Source organism: Rhinichthys klamathensis, unplaced genomic scaffold, assembly GCF_029890125.1.
Source record: "Rhinichthys klamathensis goyatoka isolate OS25496 unplaced genomic scaffold, OSU_Roscu_1.1 h1tg000050l_1, whole genome shotgun sequence".
Lineage (NCBI taxonomy): Eukaryota > Metazoa > Chordata > Actinopteri > Cypriniformes > Leuciscidae > Rhinichthys > Rhinichthys klamathensis.
In genome coordinates, this window is record NW_026606596.1 from 3,086,972 (window position 1) to 3,107,890 (window position 20,919).

A 20,919-nucleotide genomic window follows, 5' to 3' on the forward strand; every position below is an offset into this window, starting at 1 on the left:
TCAAATGAAAATTTTTTCAATTAAAATGTAGAACTTGACTACATTTTAAGTCAGTAGCTTACGGTCAGTGTTGTTGTTGTTGTTAACTAAAGCTAAAATTAAAAATATTAAAAACCAGGCCGTTCTTTGCCTCCAGGTTGTGCAAATGTCGTTTAATGCACAGCTAGCCATGGATTATCCCTTACATCATTTAAGTTGTTCCTTATATAGTGAGATTTATAGTTAATTGATCTGTTAAAAATGCTGTTTAATGTTGTCCCTCTAATTGAGATCCTCACTACATAAGGTTTTTGTAGCAGATATATATAAAATAATATAAATAAATATATAGAATATATTCATAAAATGTATATTATTAAAATAGGAGTACAACATAAATTGTAATTTAAACTTGATTGTATTCATTTAAATTATGAATAGTTTGTACCTTTACAAGCTACAGTATCAAAGTAACTTTGCCTTAAAATATCCTAAAATATTCTGTCTCTCAAATACCATTAAACATTCTTTCAAGCATGATAAAGAGCAATGTGCTCAACTTGAACAATGACCAGTATCTATTTCATTTTGGAACTGATATTCCATCCCATACCAAGCTATGTAAAAACATTAAAATACCGCCAGCGGCGAAAAACAGAGAAGCAGAGGGAACAAAAGGCATACAGCCAGAATCAATAACCAAGATATGACCAAAAATCAATGTTCATTCGCAGAGGTAACCGCCAGACAGGACTATCATTTTGGTGGGTGAGGCATGACTCTTCAGATTCAAACAACAATGATGTGAAATCCCATTACAGAAGATGGCAACGGAGGGCAGCACTGAGACCTCTAATGGATCAGCGCTGAGAGGTGGCGTAAAGAAAGCCTGTCATCTCTGAGACGAGGAGAGGGGAGAAGAAAGACGAGGGACGGGGAGAAATTTCTTGAGGTTCTTATTGTGAGTAAGGAGACACGGATTGTAGAATTACCAAAAAGAGCTTATCTGCATACTGTGTAGTACCGCATGTGAGGCGTGCCACACTTGCTCAATAATCAATGGGATTCATAGGTTAACGGCTGTGATGGTACAAGGAAACACCAGAGTTCCTCTTATACGCCTTAAGATGCCATTAAGATCCATTTGTGTTTACATGTGAATGCTTCTGGAAAACACAAGGGCTGTTTGATATTCACAAATGAGAACTAACCGAACAGGAGAAGAGTTGGGAATGTGAGCAGAATATATTCAGCATGCATTTTTCTTAGCATTGGTTCACCTGGAGTAATTGAAGAGTCGACTGCCCCAGAGTGAGTGGTTCCCTCTGGAGCCTCCGTGAAAGAAGCAGGAGTCGGTCCCGTCGAAGTAGTTTAGCCCATCTTCTGTGTTGCTGGAGGCGTGACTGTGGACCACATCCAGGAGAACCGTGATGCCCAAGGAGTGTGCGGTATCAACCAGATGCTTCAGATCATCAGGAGTGCCAAAGCGGCTGTGGCAAAAGACAAGAGAATGCGTGGTTTGTAGAGTGAATTGGTTAGATGTTTGATAGGTTGATGTTATGAGGTGGTGTAAGCTAGTTGATAAATATCTTAAATGGTAAGCAAAAGGTTAAAAGCTCATAAGGGTCGAACCAGAATTATCAAAATCATGTCCTTGAGCAAAACACTTAGTTTACCCAAGTAGTTACTCTAGTTTACTCCCCAGGACTGTCCATGCAACTATACGTTGCTTGAAATAAAAAGGTCAACTGAAAACATAATTAGCAGCTGAATATAAAATGATAATATCCACATGCTGTCACGATGTGGTTGAAGCACGGAGGAAGCAGGATCCACATGCAGCACACTTTATTCAATAAACTGAAAACTTCACAAAGACTCAGACTAGGAACGGAAACAGGGCATCCAACATCGACAGTAACAACACAAGAACTCACAAGGACTGGACTAAAACACAGGGCTTAAATACAAGGCCAAACAAGCTAAACAAGATAACAAGGGGGCGTGGTATACATGAACACAAATGAGGAGCGGGAACACTGTGAACAGGACTGAACCAAAAGCAAAAAGACAGGGGGAACACAGACAGACATTACAACATAGCCCCGCCCTCTATGGGCGGCTCCCGACGCCCATCAAAACTGGAAACACAGTTCGGGCGGGTGGTGGAGCAGAGGCGGGATGGAGGGCCAGGTCCGTGCAGGGAACGGGACCAGGGTCTTGCAATGGCAGGCCTGGGCCATGGAACGTGGGCGGAGCAGGCTGCGCCGGAGACCAGGGCGGAGCAGGCTGCGCAGGCGACCAGGGCGGAGCAGGATGTGCAGGCGGCCGAGGTGAAGACCCTTCGGGCGGCCACGGCGGTGAAGACCCCTCAGGCGGCCACGGCGGTGAAGACCCCTCGGGGTAGCTACGGGGTCATTGGCTGAAGCAGGTACAGGAACGAACACCAGCTCATGAACAGACACAGACGTGAAGTGAACCGTCTCTGGCTCGGCGTGCACGAAGAGATCAGTCTCTGGCTTGGCGGGCATGACGTGAACAGTCGCTGATTTGGCAGGACTGACGTGAAGCGCAGGCTCGGTGTGGCTGACGCGAAGCGCAGGCTCGGCGTGGCTGACGTGAAGCGAGGGCTCTGGACTGGACGGGACCAGTGGTGAAGGCTCTGTGCTGGACGAGACCAGCGGTGAAGGCTCTGGGCTGAACGGGATCAGCGGTAAAGGCTCTGGGCTGGACGGGACCAGCGGTGAAGGCTCTGGCTCGTCGAGGCTGTCGTGAAGCTCAGGTTCGTCGAGGCTGACGTGAAGCTCTGGCTTGTCGAGGCTGTCGTGAAGCTCAGGTTCGTCGAGGCTGACGTGAAGCTCTGGCTTGTCGAGGCTGTCGTGAAGCTCAGGTTCGTCGAGGCTGACGTGGTTCGCCGGCTCGGCTGGGCAGACGTGAAGCACGGGCTCTGTGCTGGACGGGACCAGCGGTGAGGGCTCTGGGGGTACTGTGGGCTTGCGGGGTGTCTCTGCAGCTAAGCTCACAGTAAATGATGAACCGCTCCAGAAGAGGGCCAGGTTGACATACCCCTCTAGGGTCCAGCCGGTACAGTCATCCGGCATCAATCTGGGCAACGTCCTCGTCCAACCCGCTCCAAAACAAGTCCATGAGCTCAAGGTCGTCTAAAGCCCCCAGACAACAGCACGACATACAGTCCCTCACGTACCTCTCGATGGACTGGCCTTCCTGAAATATCGAGGCAAGGAAACTTCTGAGGGCCTGGTTGCTGACAATTGCTGGATCCATTTTCTTGGTGAGTTCTTCTGTCACGATGTGGTTGAAGCAAGGAGGAAGCAGGATCCACATGCAGCACACTTTATTCAATAAACTGAAAACTTCACAAAGACTCAGACTAGGAACAGGAACAGGGCATCCAACATCGACAGTAACAACAAAAGAACTCACAGGGCTTAAATACAAGGCCAAACAAGCTAAACAAGATAACAAGGGGGCGTGGTATACATGAACACAAACGAGGAGCGGGAACACTGTGAACAGGACTGAACCAAAAGCACAAAGACAGGGGGAACACAGACAGACATTACAACACATGGCGAAATAATGTAACTTATGTTGCTGTTCACGGTCAGAGACTATTTCTTCCAGCGGAAGGACGCCTTTTAGTGATTTTACTTCATAAAAATGTAATTGATACATATTTTTTGGCTTTAATATTTGTATTGTGTGGTAACCATTTTATAAAAGCAATAAGGTACTTGAGGCTAGTGCTGTATCGTGAATAATACTATGACTTATTCATGATACAGCACAGCCTCTCGTACCTTATAGTTTGCATATAAAATATTTATAAATGAAGACAAAATTAGCATTACATGTAATATTCACAAAGTTGTATCCTTTATTGTGTACATATATTGCACCTACATGTTCCCATATAAATGTGAATGTATGTGAATGTATGTATGTAACAGATTTCTAGTTCCCAGCATGCGTTGATTCCGACTGTTAAAGGAGAGCAAATGTTAAAATTAAGTGTTATTTAATGTGTTTTTCTCAATATTAATATAGGGCGAGATCTGTTAGTGTTTAATGTTCTATTATTTTGGAATTTAAAAGGGTTTCTGGTATGTCTGAGTTTTTGGGGTTACCATTGTTCTGAAGAGTAGAACCTGTGGTTTGTTTGACTGGCCGAAAACCATTAAGACTATAATTACTGTATTACTATAAAATAATGACTGTGCTCTCCTCAACACAGTGATAGTCTCTTGGCTAAATACTGAAGTCCATGCAGGTATGCTTGTGCTTTTGTTAAAAAACTTGAAAATATGAAACATTTATAATATAAATAATTTATAAATATAAGAAATGTATTACATTATATATTTATATGTGTGTTCATTCTCCATGAGTAAATATATCTGCAATATATTACACATGCAGAACCATATCTAATCACATACATCTAGATATTATGAAGTGTATTACTGAATATAAAATTTCATGATATATTAGTAAATAGATGTCACATATTTTTCAATATATGAAAAGCGCGCAATTCCTTATGTATTATTCAATATATTGTTATATACCGGTATAACACCATATATTATTCTGTATATTTTCAACTATACTGTTAAACCATTTAATATATGAATGATCAGTATATTAAATGGTTTAACAGTATAGTTGAAAATATACAGAATAATATATTGTTATATACCGGTATAACACCATATATTATTCTGTATATTTTCAACTATACTGTTAAACCATTTAATATACTGATCATTCATATATAGGGATATATTTCATATCTTTTCGTAAGGGTACACAACCTGGATCTTGCTTCATGGGCACTTAGTTGCAGAAACATGTAATCCAATCACCTTAGCCATACTGCTAACAGGATCCAGGGAAAAACATTGTGATTTATATGTTGCTTGCAAAACTGTAATTAATCAGAATACATGATTTTAAATGGCCATCGATGGAAAAATGTGGAAAATTGCAAAATGTCCGAGGTACGACATCTTCTACCAGGAGCTAACTAAATAAAGCGCTATCTACAAGATATAAAGTGTGTGGATTTGGATCCAAGGGTAAAGTCACAAAACAAATACTCCCTCTAAACTCCCAGCATGTCCAGCTCTATATCTACTCCGTTGAGTTAAAAGATATCAGGGCAAAGAACAAGTAAAGTGAGAAGAGAGCTAATGATATTCCAAGTCACCTCCTTCGCCCGCTCTCTCCACCCAGCAGAAAGAGGAATAGGTCTTAAATGTGCATGAGTGATCAATCATGAGTGAAATTACTCTGTATACATTGCACTTTATCTGGACTGGTCCACCAGTGCCGGCCGCCTCAGCCAGCCAAAGCCAAATAAAGATTCCCAATGACTCTGTCATATCTTATTAGGTTGAGGGAGTTGCTCACTCCCCACATTCAAAGATGCAATTTTCTTTCATGAGAGTTTATTTATTTTGGAGACCCAATTCTGTTTTTTTACTATTGTTATTTATCAGGGCTTTCTTCTATTTGGGGATTAGCGGCAAATGTGTTTACAGTAAGATTACTGCCCTTGACAAAGGACCTCATCCTGATTTAAAGACTGGAATTACTGCTGCACAGGCTGAGAGACAACGCCACCAAACCCTGAGCTCTAAAGGAAAATGAAAAGCATTTAGATACTGTCACATGCTCAGTTTCCCAGGCCTTGAGATATAACATTAATAAATAAAATGTGACCAGGGCAGAGCATGTTAATGTGTTTTGGTGAAGGAGAAGTGCATGTTCTTGGCACATCCGGAACAACCAGATCTGAAGTATAAATTTCAATTTCAATTTATAAAGTATAAAAATCTGAAAATAATATCCTTCGGGACGTAGGTGTTAACCTTCATTCTTAAAAATACAATCCATAACTGCCCCAGTGACTTTGAGGCTATTAGACGTCCGACAGCTTCAAGAGGGAATTGTAAATGTATCCTTCCTGTACAGCAGTGGCCGTGTTTTATTCTTCCTTGCATGATTTTGATCATGTTCTGGCATCAAGTGACAGATAAAATTGCACCTATTTACGACTATTGGTGTCGACGACCAATGATATGAGAATATTTCTCCTCCTTTTGAAGAGTTGACAAGGCTATTTATGATATTATCCATAGCATTGGTCAGAACAAATCAATGACCCACGAGTTAAGAAGCCTGCTATATGGTGACAGTACACATGCTTTGGTATGGTGGTCTTTACTTGTGACCTAAACAATTTTGTTAGCACCTTAACACAAATAATGAATTGTTTAGATAACGGTGGATTTGAACCTACAACCTTTTAGTTACCAGACCACTTGGCAGAAACATGATAAATGCACTATATTTCAAGCATACTTAAGGATATACAATCACCTAAAGGATTATTAGGAACCCCTGTTCAATTTTTCATTAATGCAATTATCTAATCAACCAATCACATGGCAGTTGCTTCAATGCATTTAGGGGTGTGGTCCTGGTCAAGACAATCTCCTGAACTCCAAACTGAATGTCAGAATGGGAAAGAAAGGTAATTTAAGCAATTTGGAGCGTGGCATGGTTGTTGGTGCCAGACGGGCCGGTCTGAGTATTTCACAATCTGCTCAGTTACTGGGATTTCTAGGGTTTACAAAGAATGGTGTGAAAAGGGAAAAACATCCAGTATGCGGCAGTCCTGTGGTCGAAAATGCCTTGTTGATGCTAGAGGTCAGAGGAGAATGGGCCGACTGATTCAAGCTGATAGAAGAGCAACTTTGACTGAAATAACCACTCGTTACAACCGAGGTATGCAGCAAAGCATTTGTGAAGCCACAACACGCACAACCTTGAGGCGGATGGGCTACAACAGCAGAAGACCCCACCGGGTACCACTCATCTCCACTACAAATAGGAAAAAGAGGCTACAATTTGCAAGAGCTCACCAAAATTGGACAGTTGAAGACTGGAAAAATGTTGCCTGGTCTGATGAGTCTCGATTTCTGTTGAGACATTCAGATGGTAGAGTCAGAATTTGGCGTAAACAGAATGAGAACATGGATCCATCATGCCTTGTTACCACTGTGCAGGCTGGTGGTGGTGGTGTAATGGTGTGGGGGATGTTTTCTTGGCACACTTTAGGCTCCTTAGTGCCAATTGGGCATCGTTTAAATGCCACGGCCTACCTGAGCATTGTTTCTGACCATGTTCATCCCTTTATGGCCACCATGTACCCATCCTCTGATGGCTACTTCCAGCAGGATAATGCACCATGTCACAAAGCTCGAATCATTTCAAATCAGTTTCTTGAACATGACAATGAGTTCACTGTACTAAAATGGCCCCCACAGTCACCAGATCTCAACCCAATAGAGCATCTTTGGGATGTGGTGGAACGGGAGCTTCATGCCCTGGATGTGCATCCCACAAATCTCCATCAACTGCAAGATGCTATCCTATCAATATGGGCCAACATTTCTAAAGAATGCTTTCAGCACCTTGTTGAATCAATGCCACGTAGAATTAAGGCAGTTCTGAAGGCGAAAGGGGGTCAAACACAGTATTAGTATGGTGTTCCTTATAATCCTTTAGGTGAGTGTACATCCAAACTACTTCAATTTCTCAGATTATATATAAAAAAAAATCTGGTTCTGAAATAATCCTGTAGCTCACACATTTCAGCATGGTACTAGCAACGGCAATTTCATGCATGGGTTCGATATCCAGGTAATGCATGACCCTTAAAATAATATACCTTGACTGCAATGTAACTCACTTTGGATAAAAGTGTCTGCCTAATGTATAAATGTAAATGTACCTGGAAGCTGCAAAGAAGTTAGTGACCTGATAGCCAAAACTTGCATAGTAGGCATGTTCCATGATCGCCATGAGCTGGACACAGTTGTATCCTGAGATGAAAACACAAGAAAAAAAGAAGAGAAAAGAAAAAGCATTTTAATTCAATTTAAGAGTCAAAAGACCTTCAAGAAGATCTTCAAAGTGAAACACATCAAGGCGTAAATCTAAGTTGTTATCTTAACAATATGGATTAATTTTAAGTGCTGTGATGTCCACACTGGAAAATGAATTAAAACATAATTAAAAATGAGTGAAACCAAAGCATAGGTTTAAATGTCAACTCCAACATAATCCAAATCTTTAATGGCAAAATTACAGCATGATAAATTACAATTAAGATGAGATTTTTCATGAAAAGAATATGAGAACAGTGTTACACTTTCTGTGAATAATAAGCTTGTAATAAAAATTATAAATCGCTAGATTTTTATAAAGAACTTCAAAGAAGTTTTGAAACTTCCAGTGGTTTCAGGTAGAGTTCTCATTAAGGATCTGATCCCAGTCTATCTCTCCATCCCATAGTCCTGGAGCTCAGAATCACTGCTGAGAAGCTCCTGTAAACTACAACCTGTAACAACCAAACCAGTGGAAAACTCACTCTCGCACACCAGGACCTGAAAGAGAACTGACAGAGGACAGACTTTCTGCTACTGACAACAGCCCAACACCACACGTCCTCTGATATTAAATAAATGGAGATGTTTTGAGAGTAAACTTGATAAATTGACCATTGCTGTTGGTATTTGTATAGATTTTTAAAACTAAATGTTGATTTAACAGAACTAATGAGTTGTTGTTCTGTCATTCCTCAAATGTGTGTTGACTCTGTATACGACTAATTGCACTATAAAGACAATAGGTTATAACAAGTTGTTCTTTTGACATTTTTACGAGTTGTTTTATGAAAACAATACCGCAAGGGCAATTTCCAGGATCAAATAACATCAAATCAAACTGCTATGAGTCCAGACAAACTTCCACTTGTTAGAGGAGGGGAGTAATAAGTATGACTAAAGCATTCGTCATAGCTGAGAATCATGTAAATAGATTTCTATCCTGTAGGTGCTTTGAGCGCCGTCTGTGATCTTCTATCTAAACATTTCCACAGTGTTTGAAACTTGAGTGCATCCCCAAAATATAATATTTAATATTTCATGATGTATGTTTTGAGGTCGGCAGCCTACATATTGTTTTGTTAAGAAAGTAATGCTTTTATTCTACAAGAACACGTTAAATTGATCAGGAGTAAAGACTTTTACCGTTACAAAAGATTTATATTTCAAATAAATGCTGTTCTTTTGAACGTTCTATTCATCACAATTTCCACAAAAATATTAAGCAGCACAACTGTTTTCAATGTTGATAATAATGAAAACGTTTTTAGAGCAGCAAATCAACATATGATTTCTGAAGGATCACGTGACACTGAAGACTGGAGTAATAATGCTGAAAATTCTGCTTTGCCATCACAGGAACCAATTCAATTTTATAATATATTAAAATAGAAAACAGGTATTTTAAATTGTAACAATATTTTATAATATTACTGTTTTACTGTATTTATGATCAAATAAATGTAGCCTTGGTGAGCATTAAAAACATAAAAAAAAATGTTTTGCCCACCCCAGACTTTTGACCAGTAGTGTATTAATATATTTGATGCAAAATATACATAATAAAAGCAGTGTTTTATATATATATATATATATAGGTTCAGTGTTAAAAATGACAGTGAGAATGCTAAGCAAACCAGGACTAAATATATTATTTTCTTTTTTTTGGTACGGACCAAAGGAACCAACCGAACTGAACAATGATGGTTAGTAAATGTGTGATCTATGTTTAAAAATCCAAGTGATCCTAATGAACACCATTTTTGGGATAGAGATGTGTTGTCAATCGTGTATCTTGCAGTGGTTATGACTGTACCTCAGTCATCTGAGAGACTAACCATTGTTTTCTCTCTCCCAGCATAGTGGTACATAAGTTAGACTTGCTGCCTTCTGCATCTGTGATATTTGCGTTTATCTCCTTTTGTTTGTCAATCAACTTTTTCGCTGTACTTTTTCATGTGAATGTTGATTAAAATCGCAGAACAAAGGATGCTTTTGTGCCCTGCTCGTCTGACTCAATCCTCCTCCGTCACAAAATCTGTTATCAATGGATTCAAACTTCAGACCTGTCAAGCAACATTTTATCATGCAGTACAGTACACAACAAAAAAAAAATCCTGATATCTCAAGGGCAGGCCATACTTAATCTATAATAATATAACAACCTTCTCTTTTTTTCAAATAGAAATGTTCCTTTCAATGCATTTCTTTTTAAGAGATTCTCTGCCATTTTATTAGAGAAATAAATTCTCCAATTCAGACTTCAAAGGATTATGATTATTGTGCTTGTGACATTAAACTTTTATATTAGAAGTCCATTTCAAAATGTATTCCTTTACAACTAGAAAAATTCCTTCAATGGATTAATTTTGAAGGGGAAAAATAAGACATGAAAGATTTTAAGGGCACCACCAATTCTAAACCTAGTGCCAAACTGCACTTCCATTAGGAGCCAAAGTGCAGCCTTGCTTTTGTTGCCTTTTGGAGGGTTGAGGAGCACATTAACTGAGGCACAGAACCCTGGGGAGAGCGCCGATCATGAGAGAGCGCAGTCAAAGGCTGCACAATGACTCACTATTTTAACACCCATTTAACCCAAAAAAATAATAATTTTACGCTAACTAACTCTCTGCTTACAAACAGATTTGCTCCAGGCAAAGGTTAACGCTTGAGCCCTCGAGAAAACAAACAACAGAAGGTGATGTTTTATGGATCAGACCAATGCAATGAACACTAATGTTCAAGGTACCTGATGTAATCCCCACAGCTAAAAAAAAAACTCACTTGGAACCTTCTGACAAAGTAATTGTAGGGTGGCTTCCTCGTCAAAAGCTCTGTAAGGAAACAATCATTGGAAACGGCTCTCTGTGCAGTAATGGAATCACTCGGGGCGGCAGCTGTTCTCACGTCTGCTAACTGAACTTAACAGTTCCGCTTGCGACAGTTAGCATGATATTCCATGTGGAACTGCTTGTCGCATGCACTCTTTTGCTTCATTTGTGTCGCTATACACTATAATATGCATGGTCGTTTTTGGTTGCATCTTAAGCAATTTTCTTAGCACTGCATTTTTTAGGTTTTCTTAAAGGATGCAAGGAAGGCAGAGTATTCGGAAAACAAATTTTACAAAATATGAGATCAGATGGTGTGTAAATTACTTATGGCGCAATGAAATAAGAGTATCCATAATAAAAAATAAAAAAATTGTTTAAAATGCATGTCCCAAGTTCTTAGAAATAACATTATCTGTATTCAAGTTGATTTCATTTGATTTTAAAAGCATTTATACCATTTACAAGAAAAGATAAAACTGAATGATGGCTGTAGCACATGACATTTAGGGCTGCACGATATTGGATAAAAACTGACATTGCGATATTTAGGTTTTTCTGCTTTTATTTAGTGCTTTATGTTTTTCAGGTAAATTTAACAGTATTCGGGTACAGACATTGAATAATCAAATGCAAAATAACACTGCATAGTCTTCACTGTATAAATTAAATATAATTAACTTAATTAAAACAATTTGTCTTTGTTAAAGCCTCAAGAGTGATTTTCTCTTTCTCTTTTGTTGTTTGATTAACATTGGTGGTGACAAACAGCTGTGTGTATATTAGGCAGCTGTCACTTTAAGACACATGCACGGATCCAATATAATAATCCGTTTACAATTGTTTACAACACATAACCGACTGCGTTTATGAGGATACTCGCCGAGACAGGTATTTTGACTTAATTTTGCATGCACTTGTCTGTTCAAGCTCAAAAGAAGAGAAAGAGACCTGAACCGATCAACTACAATCCCTATACTTGACATTGCACATTCTGCGATGAGACAATCGCGGATGCACACATCGGGATATCGATGCTTAAACGATATATTGTGCAGCCCTTGTCAAGTAGAAAATTAAAGTATTTTTCTTATACATTCAGAATACAAGTGAGTGTACAGAACTTAATCATTTTCAATAATGTTTAAATTATTATTTCATAAATATCATGTTTTTGGGAAGTTGCAACACATGACATTTTACATCCTCCTGAAATAATCTTGCCTTGTTATAAAATGGTCAACTTATTACATATGTTAAAAGTCTTATTTACCTTGACATAGGCCCTATTTACACCTAGTATTAAGATGTGTTTTGGTCAATAGTCCAGAGCCATAGTCATGTTGGATCATGTGCCTTTGATTTGGTGGACAAACTTTTTCAAATATATGAATGAGTAGTAAAGCATTTTTTCTAAGAAATAATATATATATATACATGTATATATATATATTATTTCTTAGAAAAAATGCTTTACTAGCAATATATTTAATACACACTACTTTTAATCAGGATTTTAATAAGAATTAAAGGCTTTTATTCTTTATTACAATATAAGAACAGTTATATACCGTATATTTAGAAATTAAAAACATGGTCATAAGTGGTGTATTCAAGTCTTTGTATGCATGAATTGCATTTTTAATAAGTTAATAGAGGGTCATGCCACAGACCCTCATGTTTCTGAAGTAACGCATTCCAATAGCTTTTAGTTATATTCCTTTGCTGCCAGCTAGTGTAGTGATAAATAAAGAATAAGATAAACACAACCATGTTACAGTATATAATAGAATCTAAACATGCTCATTTTGTCAGCTAACTGTACTTCTTTCAAATCGGTTGTTGTAAAATCACATCGCGCATTTGAATTCTTTGATCAACAGTAAGTTTTTTTTCTTAAAGACCAAAGGATCCATTTCTTCTGGCCCGGGAGCTGCAGGGTTAGCGATTGGCCCTCAGAGAGGGGTGTGTTCCACTCTACTTGGCTTGTATCATTTTGTGTTTTGGCAGTGTTTCTGTAGATTTCATCACTCACCAAGATCCTTAATGCGAGGAAGCACATCTCGGGTGAAGTTTTTGTACGAGGCAATCTTTTCCTCAGGCGAACCGATGCCCACATGGGCCTCGTAGATACGAAGACTGCTGGGCCGTGGGGGTCTGGGGTGCTGGAACTGGGAGCGAGAAAGAAGAAAGGTTAGAGCGAGAGGAAGGGTCCAGATATCAATCCACCATTCTTCAATGAGTTTTGATGAGAGATTTTGCTAGAAGGTTCTGCTGAGCATCAGGGTTACCTCAAAGATCCTGATGCAACACAACACAACACAAATATTTGACTTTATTGAATGCTTGCAACAATACAAGTTCTCAGTCTAACCCTAAAGTTTGGAGCTTGAAAATGTGGAAAATGCAACCTAGAGCAAACCATTTCTGTAATGTCTATTCAATTTTTGACTTCCACAACAATAATAATGCAATGCAATGTAATACAATATAATAAATACTTTTGATTAATATATAATATCAAAAATAATATATAATAATATCAAAATCTTTGAATAATCTTAATTTGGATGGATTTTCTCAGCAAATATTGATATATGCGATTAATCCGATTAATTTACCCCTATTATTTAATATTTAAACTTTTTTTTAAAAAGTTTATATTAAAAAAAAAATATATATATATATATATATATATGGTAGTTTTGAATGCAATATAATTTAAATATAATATTGGTTTTACAATGGCAATCTTTCGGTTTTATTGCGAGACATAACAGAAGCAATTACATACAAAGACACATAGAAGTGAAATGCAAGAAAGTAAGATAAACCAATTGTATCTCACTGAAAATGGTACCATTTCCAGAAAGCAAAAAAGCAATATTTCCTGCCTTTAATCATGCAGCAACCGCTATAACTGTCAGATGACATTGTGTCACCAATTCATCTCATCTAAAAAACTTGATTATGTGCATGATGGCATTGACCACAGTCGCTGTATGAATGTCTGTCTGATGCCATGAATAGATATCAAAGGAAAGTCTGACTCATTGTCATAGTGGAAGAACCGCCCAATATCAAAGCCGTTTGCAAATGGTTCTTTAGTGAAACGAAGACATCAAGAGGGCGAAAGCAATTGTTGAGTAGCCTCCGATTAAATTGGCTGTTTAATGTGGCAGGCCACTTAAGAGGAGGCGGTTTTGAGTGTCATTACTAACACGGAAGAGGGGTCGGCATAAGAGCCGGGTGCTTCAGAGATGCTAATGGCTACCGATGATAAATGGTCGAGAGCCACGGGAAGGCCACATGCTCGCCTGAACAACATCACGGTCCTGCAAACATTCACTCCCGTTTTGACTTTTCTTCTAAACAACCCATACCCCCCCCCCCCCCCCCCCTCCCCTCTTTTGGCCCAGTATTCTTTCAGAAAAACACTACTTGATTTGTCCAAAATGAAAAGTAGCAATTATACTGAATTTTTTGACTGAAACTCAAGAAGATGGAGAAACAGTGAATGTTCAATTTCAAGTAAACTTTGAGTCTAAATTCAATAAGTTCTCATGCATTTCATATTTTGGTGTTTAACTATTTATGATAAAGTGGTCAATTTTAGCAAATTGCATGGAAACAAGTTGCAACATGTTTCTGGAACAACATTCAAATCAACCAATCAGATTTGAGGGACAAGTTTACAGTTAATGCCAAGTTTAGGTTTACAACCAGGGTTAGGTGCTTCTACATCAGTGTTATTCATGTATTATTTCCCTTTGATTTTAGGGACAACTTGTGGGTAGGGTTAGGTTTTGGGGTAGGGATACATTTTCGGACAGGAATGTTGTTCCAGGATCAACATAATATGTCGATCCAGGAACATGTCTTACTTGGCAAAACCATGGGGGACTGGGTTCAATTTGACCCCTACAAAAATGTATACAGCCTTTCCAAAACACATCTATGTTTCAAAACTTTGCATGCACATTCATGACCCTAAATGAGAAAAACTCACAACATTTTAAGAAATGTATAGTTTGACCAAATTTTTACTAAGTTTAAAAATCCAATGCGGTCCAAATTGACCCCAACAAAATGGAAGGGTGATAAAGTGTCTTAAAAAATTGCTCAGAATAATTATATTATGTATATTCTACTATATTTTTACATAAAATCTAGGGTGTACACTCACCTGGTATGGTTGTGGAGGGTCCCAATGGGTCCAGTCATATGTGACTGAATCCAGCATTTTTGTGACATATTTGGCCCAAGGAGAGATCCGAAACAGATATTCACCTGTTTTAGTCAGGACCACAAGCTACAGAGAGAAATGACAAATATGACACCTTGAAATAAATGTTATTCTTCAAGGTTAATTTTCGATGCAAAATAGAGGCATATACATCAACATAAAAGAGATATGTTTTTATTACACAACTTTTTAAAAGTTTAGGTTCAGTACAACATTTTATTTTAAAAGAAATTACTACGTTTATTCAGCAAGGATGCATTGAATTAACCAAAAGTGTAAGTAAAAAGTCTAAAGACATTTATAATGAAAAATAAAACATTATATTTCAAACAAATGCTGTTCTTTTGAACTTTCTATTCATCAAATAAATAAATAAAAACATGCATTATGGTTTCCACCAAAATATTAAGCAACTGTTTTCATCATTGATAAAAATAATAAATGTTTCTTGAGCACTATGATTTCTGAAGGATTATGATGATGCAAATTCAGCTTTGCCATTACAAGATTGAAATACATTATTAAATATATTAAAATAGAAAGTGATTCATTATAATAACATTTCACAACTTAACTTTTTTTTTTTTTTACTATATTTTTGATTAAAATTTAGTTTTTTTAAATACAGCCTTGGTGAGCATTAAAGACGTCTTTCAAAAAACATTTTTTAAAAACTCCTACCAACCCCAAACCTTTGAACGGTAATGTATATACACACACAAGTGTTTGTAAAAAATATTTAAATGCTGTATATTATGCAAAACACATTTTCCAGGCAATTCAATTTGGTGTTCCTGTGTGTTGCTAGTTTCCTGCCATGGTGTAAAAGCATCATTTATTACAAAGAATAAATTGAGGGCTTTTCATCCACATCCTAAAAACAACTCTAACTGTGCAACATTTTATTAATAATATTACAAAATGAAGAATGACCCTTACAGAAAAAACACATGAATTTCACATGTTATCACATGTTTTCCACATGTGCCCACATGTGACCACATGTGACCACATATGCCCACATGTGACCACATATGAACAACATGTCATCACATGTGAACAATGTTTCACCACATGTGAACAACATGTCACCACATGCAGTAATGTTCGACCACATGTGAACAACATGTCACCACATGTGAACTTAATGGAACACGTGGCACATGTGGAAAACATGTTATAGGTAATAATGTGGAGCTCATGTGAAATATATTTGCACGTTGTAATAGGTTTTAACATGTGAATTATGTTACCACGTCACAAATACTGTACATTTTTAGCTTCAATAGCCTTTTTCACACAAAATGCATAGAACATAAAGCTTATAATGCATGTGTATATACTAACACTTATATACACGTATAGTTTTTAATGAGTTTTTGCAATACTTTTATTTCAACACTGTTTACCAAAGCTATATTATAAATATATTTTACATAATCAACAGTATATTATATTTGATATAATCAATAGGCTACTGCAAGCACGTTTTCAAATAAAATAAAGTGGATATTAAACTTTTCATTTTAAGTGCTGCATGATTTTGACGTGGTTTAATCAATGCCGTGCGCGTGAACTTTCGAGTATTTCAAACACTTGAGCGGCCGACGCGCAGAGTTGCCATGGAAACGGCGCGGGACCACTGCTACTGGTAAGCAACAAAACTCCCTCTCTCGATGTTGTTTAAACTTTTCACGGCTTTTCCCAGGTGAGATTAGTCTCTAAAATCACACGAATAATACTCACAACTGTTTTTGACATTTCTCTTACTTGTAATTGACACGATTCTGTTAAAAATTTACATGGTGTAGTCAGTGTCTTCGGAAAAAGTCCGTTAGGATCTCAACCGTTTTCAGAAGAGGTAGCAGCTAGCTAGGCTAACGTAATGTTAACTCGGTTGAACTTTTATTTATTAAAGTTTGGGCTTTTAATCACCTCTTATGTGTAGATGAGAGGTTTTGTAAAGGTTTTAGCACTTGGAAGTGAGCTAATTTATTTAACACAAACGTAAACATAACGTATCGGTGATGTTACTTTCAGGAGCAAGAAAATTGGCTGAAACTAACGTTAGCTCAATGGTAACGTTAAACACATTTTGATTAAAAAATGTTCTGTGATTTCAGTAGTAACAAAATAACCCATAACAGAGAGAAAGCTCCACGACTTCAACATTTCTGGAGAAAGCTGCTGCCGGAGAAGTAACGTTAGGACACAGGTGAGCCGAGGAAGCTCATTAAATAACCTCATTTTATTTCTCAATTTGTTTTTTTAAATTGTTTATTTTAAGAAGGTTTTGACATCCAAACGAAGTTACACCGTATGAGCAAAATTAAATGAATAAGTAAACCCCAAAACAAATTCTGTTATCCTAGTTAAGAAATTATATTCTGTATATTCTTTAAATTCTTTCTCTTTTCTGCATTTCACCTCTGCTGTAGCTTCTTTCCTTTCAATAAACCTGGCATTGCATTGTTGGCTCAGTGACAAATGGCTTGTTGTGTTCTTAGATCCTTCAGTGCTGATGCCCTGCAACATAGCGGAGTGGAGCTGATCTTCATCTCTAAAGCACTATTGATGAACCATATGATTAGTAAGTAAAACGCCAAACATACACTAATGTCAAACATACACTAATTGTCTTGGTACAAATGTTTATGTCTCTTTCTCTTATGTTCACCAAAAAACATTAAAAACAATAATATTGTGAAATAATATAAATAAATAAAAACTGTTTTCTATGTGAATATATTGTAAAATGCAATTACTTCCTGTGATCAAAGCTGAATTTTCAGCATCACAGCTTCACATCATCCTTCATAAATTATTCTAATATGACGATTTGATGCTCAAAAAAACATTTATGATTATTATCAGTGTTGAAAACAGTTGTGCTGCTTCATATTTTTGTGTTTTTCAGGATTATTTGATGAATAGAAAGGTTAAAATAACAGCATTTATTTGAAACAGAAATCCTTACTCTCTCTTTTGATCAATTTAATGCATCCTTGCTGAGTAAAAATATGAATTTCTTCTTTTTTTTCTGTTCATTTTTAAATCTATCATTGACCCCAAATGTTTGAACATTAGTGTAAACTACCCTTCATATGTTTGTGGTCTATTTAACAATGAATCCTGGAGGGGAAAAAATGGTTTAAACTGTTACAATGGTTTACACAAACACATTAATCAGCACAACTGTTTTCAACATTGATAATAATCAGAAATGTTTTGGATGTTTACATGGTAAGAATGTATAGTATTCAAATATAAAAAACACTGACTCGTTAGGTCATGTTTACTCATTAAAGTCAGATGATTTCCTATTAATTCAATAGAATATGGTGACTTCAATTTACATGACGTCATGAGCAATCAAGTCATTTATATAGATCAGTGAGTAGTGCCCAGCATATCTAAGTCCACTAAAGGAGATTTCTCGCATTTTACCCCTAAACTCTGGAATAACTATGAAGGTAAAAGAGTAACAAGACTCGAGCATGAACAATAAATACTTGTATGCTAAAATTTACACTCACAGCTCCAAAGTGAAAACCTCACCTAATACGCAATAACGTTGAAAAGATCACGGTTTCTGTCCTGACGAAAATGTTCTATTTTTTATTTTATTTTTTGCTTTGCAGAACAAGTCTGTGACTGACTTAATGAACCCAGTTGCTTTGGATCATGCTCAAAGATGTAAGGGTTACAAAAAGTTAACCAGAACTCTTATGGACTCCATCTTCTCTTTCGAAGAGATGGCAGCATGAACGGAAAAAAAGGGGTTGTTGGTGAAAAAAGAGCCTTGACCTACAAAAGGTGCAGCTAATAATTGGTAAGCATGTCTGAATATCTTTTATCAATAGTTATTATATATGACAAGCGCTGAGCGCGTCCGTCAGCGCCAGCCATAGCGCGGAAAGCACAGTTTGAATCTGACAGTTATGTCACTTCATGTCAAACTTGTTTTCAAATTTTAATGTAATCAATCTCATTTCTTACAGACCATGTCAAAAAGAGGCACCCAGGCATCGGAGGCACTGAGATCAAGGTCTGCATGGCACAAAAGTTAAAAGATCTGAGGAGACGAGCAGAAAGGTAATATTCAGACGATCCAACATCCAAGTGTGATCCCCATGTGGTCTGTTCACATTTGCGAAACCGACATGCGCGAGGACTGATGACTCAGTTTATTCCTCAGTCTACATTGTGATCTATTCACAAACTGTCAATAGTTTTTTTTATAAATGAGACGCACCACTCGTCTTATACAGTTGTTTAAGCAAGATGTATTTCCATAGCATATTTACGTAAAACGTTTAATGACATAATAACATTACAAATGAATAATAATTAATTATTAAGCCCCATAAAATTGCTTTTCAGAAACCTACGGGGTGACGTCACGGACACTACGTCCATATTTTTTTTTACAGTCTATGGTTTGCACTGCCCTAATCTTTGATCTTTTTCTATCCCAAAACAGGATGCCTGCTGCAGGAGACACAAAGGACTGAGACAACACACTTTCACAAACGCACACCACACACACACACATGCGCGTATACCTGCGTTTTTTGCGGCTTTTTATGTATAATTTTAATTTGGTTTTGCTTTGTTTGTTTTAAACATTCAATTTGTATTGCATATTTTGAAATGAAATAAAAAGTGGAAAAAAAAAAAAAATTTGAATTATTTGTTTTAATGTTGGGAAACATTAGGCTATAGAGCCTACACAAGAACATGGTAGGCCTACCGTTTTCTGTGGTATATTGCTTAATGATTTTTACATGGATTTCACATGAAGTTACAGGTTTACATGGTGTGTAGCTTTAATATGGATTGTTGATGGGTTTCAAATGTCATTCCATGGGTTTCACATGAGATATTTTACATTTCACATGATATCTCATGGGTTTCACATGTGATTAAATGTTTCACATGGGAATTTTACGTTTCACATGTAAGCTCATGGATTTCACATGGGGATTTTGGGTTTCACATGTAATCACATGGGTTTCACATGTAATCACATGGGTTTCACATGTAATCACATGGGTTTCACATGCAATCACATGGGTTTCACATGCAATCCCATGGGTTTCACATGTAATCACATGGGTTTCACATGCAATCACATGGGTTTCACATGCAATCCCATGGGTTTCACATGTAATCACATGGGTTTCACATGTAATCACATGGGTTTCACATGCAATCACATGGGTCACATGTAATCACATGGGTTTCACATGTAATCACATGGGTTTCACATGTAATCACATGGGTTTCACATGTAATAACATGGGTTTCACATCCCATGGGTTTCACATGTAATCACATGGGTTTCACATGCAATCCCATGGATTTCACATGTAATCACATGGGTTTCACATGCAATCCCATGGGTTTCACATGGGAATATACATGGGTTTCACATGAAAATGTTCCAAAACCACACGTTTCCCATGTGCAAATTACCTTTAACATGTGCAAAGCACATGTGTTCCACATATTTCACATGTTAAATTTCACATGTGCAAAATCACATGTCCACGTTGTCACATGGGATCACATGTGTTTTTGCACATGTGAAACTCATGTGGTTTTTCTGTAAGGGGAAACACAGTTTAGTACGGTTTTTTTTTAAACCCAGTTGGTTTACGTGGAGACAGAAAGTGTCCCAAAAAATCATGTTTATGTTGTAGTACCCATGTCATTATACACATTGTGTCCTCATAAACCATATATACAAGAACACACACACACACACACACACAAGGTGGACAGGTGTTTGTTGATGAGAGCTGACAGAGAAGAAGAGAAGAGCAGAAGAAAACAAAGCACTTTAAGAAGTCCATCATTGCTTTCAATCTCTCAGGGGGGCAGC

The 20,919-nt window shown here is 37.4% G+C and overlaps 1 protein-coding gene and 1 long non-coding RNA gene across 3 annotated transcripts in view; one reads left to right on the plus strand and one right to left on the minus strand.

Annotated features, from left to right (window-relative positions):
• Positions 1-20,919, minus strand: part of gbe1a (glucan (1,4-alpha-), branching enzyme 1a) — a 159,923-nt gene that overhangs the window by 100,916 nt on the left and 38,088 nt on the right. The window contains exons 4-7 of the mRNA XM_056247605.1: positions 14,973-15,098; positions 12,822-12,957; positions 7,802-7,892; positions 1,260-1,469 (exon numbers count right to left, since the gene is read on the minus strand). Coding sequence (XP_056103580.1) covers positions 1,260-1,469; positions 7,802-7,892; positions 12,822-12,957; positions 14,973-15,098 — 563 coding nt within the window. The remainder of the gene's footprint in view (positions 1-1,259; positions 1,470-7,801; positions 7,893-12,821; positions 12,958-14,972; positions 15,099-20,919) is intronic.
• LOC130082878 (uncharacterized) lies at positions 17,089-19,608 on the plus strand. 2 transcript variants are annotated; one of them, XR_008806800.1, is made up of 4 exons: positions 17,089-17,247; positions 18,674-18,864; positions 19,034-19,127; positions 19,516-19,608. It is a non-coding gene; the product is annotated as an uncharacterized LOC130082878 (long non-coding RNA). The 2 variants fall into 2 exon arrangements; XR_008806799.1 differs by lacking the exon at positions 17,089-17,247 and adding an exon at positions 17,293-17,622.